At 30.9% G+C, this 3,797-nt stretch overlaps 1 protein-coding gene across 2 annotated transcripts in view; it reads left to right on the plus strand.

Annotated features, from left to right (window-relative positions):
* LOC109859729 (pre-mRNA-processing factor 6) overlaps positions 1-978 on the plus strand; it is a 7,316-nt gene extending 6,338 nt beyond the window's left edge. The window contains exon 9 of one of the 2 annotated variants that reach the window (XM_020438261.1): positions 127-977. In XM_020438261.1, coding sequence (XP_020293850.1) covers positions 127-406 — 280 coding nt within the window. In that variant the 3' untranslated portion in view covers positions 407-977. Of the gene's footprint in view, positions 1-126 lie in introns of both variants that reach the window. The other variant, XM_020438262.1, reaches the window with a different exon arrangement.
* Positions 979-3,797: the final 2,819 nt, after the last annotated feature.

A 3,797-nucleotide genomic window follows, 5' to 3' on the forward strand; every position in this document is an offset into this window, starting at 1 on the left:
TTGTGTATGTACAATAGTTTTTCAAATAATTTTTTTTAAATAATACGTGGGGAAGGAAAATTGAATAATATTTACGTTGCGATTTAATTCTAAACAAATTATTAATCTTCGGGATCTTTGTTGCAGATTATTTTGGTGCGAACACAAGATTTCAAAGTGCAGAGATTGGTTCAATCGAACGGTGAAAATAGATCCAGATTTGGGAGATGCGTGGGCGTATTTCTACAAATTTGAATTACTGAACGGCACGGAAGAGCAACAAGAAGATGTGAAAAAAAGATGTATCGCTGCGGAGCCTCATCATGGCGAACATTGGTGCAAAGTTTCCAAGAATATAGCGAATTGGTGTCTTAGCATAGATCAGATATTGGTATTAGTTGCAAGAGAGTTACCTATTCCTATATAAATTTCTTTTACGACGTACAGTAAAAAATTTTATTTATGAACAATCAAATCGATACGATCTACTGCAACACTTTGCAGTTACGATAATCTGTTAGTATGTAAGTTTGTAAATAAAGTTAAAAAAAATATTAGAATTAGTTTTATAATTTTAGTATCTTACACGTGTATGGTGTATTTTATTTAGTGTTGCGACATATGTGAAGTTTATATTACGCGAAACATTTCAGTCTAAAATGAGGGCAATCAGTAATAATAATCTTCGAAAACTTGTGAGCCAATATGTGTAAGTGAATTAAAAATATATATATGTGTTTAGAGAAACAAATCAAGAGATTTATTCGCTAGAAAGCAGACTTAAAATATACCGGATATTTCGTTCAAAATGTAATTTGGAACGAGCAAAGCAAAATAAAAACAATTTGGCAGTTGTCGAAATGATACTGTGTGACAAAAACTTGTTTTGATTCTATTATTGTGTAGCCTGAGTTTTGTTGGTAAAAGAAAAGTGTGTCCGACATTTTATATAAGTGCTCTATTGATTTTAGCCCAGATAGCCAAATGTGAAAACTCAATATAAAGCAAATCATTGTATGGATTAAGTTGCTCGCCAATTGCTGTTGTGTTGTTTTTATTTAACGCAACGAAAATGTTTTTGTCAATTCGGTATCTCAATATGCTGAGTTTTATTATCAATCAATTGTTGTAGCCAATGTTTAGGACATGTGAGTCAGCAATATGCGAGCAATATATGAGCAAATAATTTTTATTCACAAGTTGAGAAAAATAATATAAAATTAAATAAACGGCTCGATGGAAAATTCAAACAATAGTACACAACCGCAGAGCCTTTGGTCCAAGAAGGAAGTGGACATTCAATATACTGTAAAAAAAAAAACCACAGTGTATTTAGGGACGTTTCGATCATTTATTGTTGATCATCCTCTCAGCACTGTTAAATAACAAAAAATTATAATTAAGTACAATCAAATACAATTAAAACTAAAAAAAAATAAAAAAAAAAAAACAAAAAATGATCGAAACGTCCCTAAATACACTGTGGTTTTTTTACGGTATATTGAATGTCTACTTCCTTCCTGGACCAAAGGCTCCGCGGTTGTGTACCATTATTTAAAATAATATAAGTTTATTGCCGATGAGTTGTTGAGAACTTGCTGTTATTATATTTTGAAAACACTGTTGTTGGCAAGAACATACTGAAAAGAGGAGGATACACCCTTTTGTTACATTGCTGAAAACATATGAGTAATATTCGTGGCAAGTTGCCAACAACTTGCACTCAGTTGGCTATCTGGGATTATGTGTGTATATGTACAAAACTACTTTTTCGTTTTCACGCAAAATATAAATGTTTGTGTCTTTTCTTTGCTTTTTAAGTCGTTAATCCAAGATGATTGGAAGTATAAAGTACTATAAGTACAATTAAATATTATATATATATATATATAATAAATATTATAAATATAATATATATATAATATAATAAATATTATAAATATAATATATATATAATAAATATAATATTATAAATATATTATATATATAATAAATATTATATTAAATATTATATATATATAATAAAGTAAACGGTTTCGAACTCTTACTGGCTTTACACTCATACATTATAAACAATAAAATAATAAAAATTAAAGAATAAAAAGTAAAATATAAAAAATAAAACTGTTAGTTATATTTGATAATTATCTCAACAAAAAGCGATGGTAACTCGATGTAGTAAAAAGAACAATGCAATATTGTTTATTGTTCGAACAATATATTCGTTCTCGTGAAATTTAATAATAGGGGAAAGGTGACCAATAACCAGACAAAAACCAGATTTTCGGGCAAATAAACTTCTTTATTCTGTTATCAAAATTGGATCTTCCTCAGTGTCTGTACACAATATAAGTTCAAGATTAATTACAAAAATTACTCCAACAAAATCCGTAAGGAAATTGTTCGTAATATTTGTTTAATTTACGCGCATAGATACTACCTTGCGGGTTTGTTATATTTTTAATTTACACGTATATATATACATACTATCTTGCGGATTGTTGGAGTAATTCTTGTAATTAATCTTGAACTTATTGTGTATAGAAGAAGATCCAATTTTGGATATATATATATATATACTATCTTGCGGATTGTTGGAGTAATTCTTGTAATTAATCTTCAACTTATTGTATATAGAAGAAGATCCAATTTTGGATATATATATATATATACTATCTTGCGGATTGTTGGAGTAATTCTTGTAATTAATCTTGAACTTATTGTGTATAGAAGAAGATCCAAAATTGGTATACACAATAAGTTGAAGATTAATTACAAGAATTACTCCAACAATCCGCAAGATAGTATATATATATATATATATATATATCCAAAATTGGATCTTCTTCTATACACAATCTGCTTTTGCTTCGTATTGGCCATTTTTTTTCCATTGTGGTTTATTATTAATAAATCTTGCTCCCGGTATATGTTCAGTATATATGTAGGAGACAGAGTTGCAAACTCTGGTGGGGGCACGCACATCATATAAGTTCTCACTTGATTGCGTGCCCCCGCCACCTCGGTGTTCTCAGTGCTAACCGGCCGAGAGTTTGCAACTTTGGTAGGAGAGATAGCTCTGATGACCTTCACTTTCACATATGAGTGTCAAGGACACTCTCCTGAATAATTCACAAGAAGTTTTAGCCGTTACTTATTGTTCATTAAAAAGTTATTAATAAAAAACATAATCACACAAATGATCGATAAAGACCAACGAGAGTAGAAAATTCGGAAACTTTTTGTAAACCCATGTAGAACCTTGCTGGTGGTTCGCGTGGAAAGTATGTGCGTGAAGACAGTACGTTCTGTCATGTAAAACTTTGCTTTGGTGTTAATCGTCGCTTGTTGTAGCAGTAAGGTTTTTTTTGATGGGTTTACAAATTTTCCACGCAAAGCGAGATTCAACCCTAGAACCTATGTGTTTTAGTTCTTTGATAATGGAACTCCCTCATAGGGAGAGGGAAGAAACACCGCTTCCACGCATACACTTTCCACGTGAAGCGAGATTCTATAGGTTTACAAATTTTTCAAATTTTCCATTTTTGTTAATTCAATTTTTTTAAACAATTAAAGAATCTTTTTAAGGCTCCGAAGTTTCCAAACTAATAAATATATAATCGGTCATGAGAGCCGTTCGCTAGGTGTTGTGCGGAAATTATACTATTTATATACAGGGTGCGTCGCCAAAATCCGGACAAATTTCAATTTGATATTCCCTCCGTTCAGTACCATTGGCAGATGTCGCGATTGGCATTCAAATAGCTTGACGCATGTACTAAACTACCATAACTTCGAAACAGTCGCAATGTTGAAAC

The sequence above is a fragment of the Pseudomyrmex gracilis genome, unplaced genomic scaffold, assembly GCF_002006095.1.
Source record: "Pseudomyrmex gracilis isolate BER0280 unplaced genomic scaffold, ASM200609v1 scaffold_280, whole genome shotgun sequence".
Lineage (NCBI taxonomy): Eukaryota > Metazoa > Arthropoda > Insecta > Hymenoptera > Formicidae > Pseudomyrmex > Pseudomyrmex gracilis.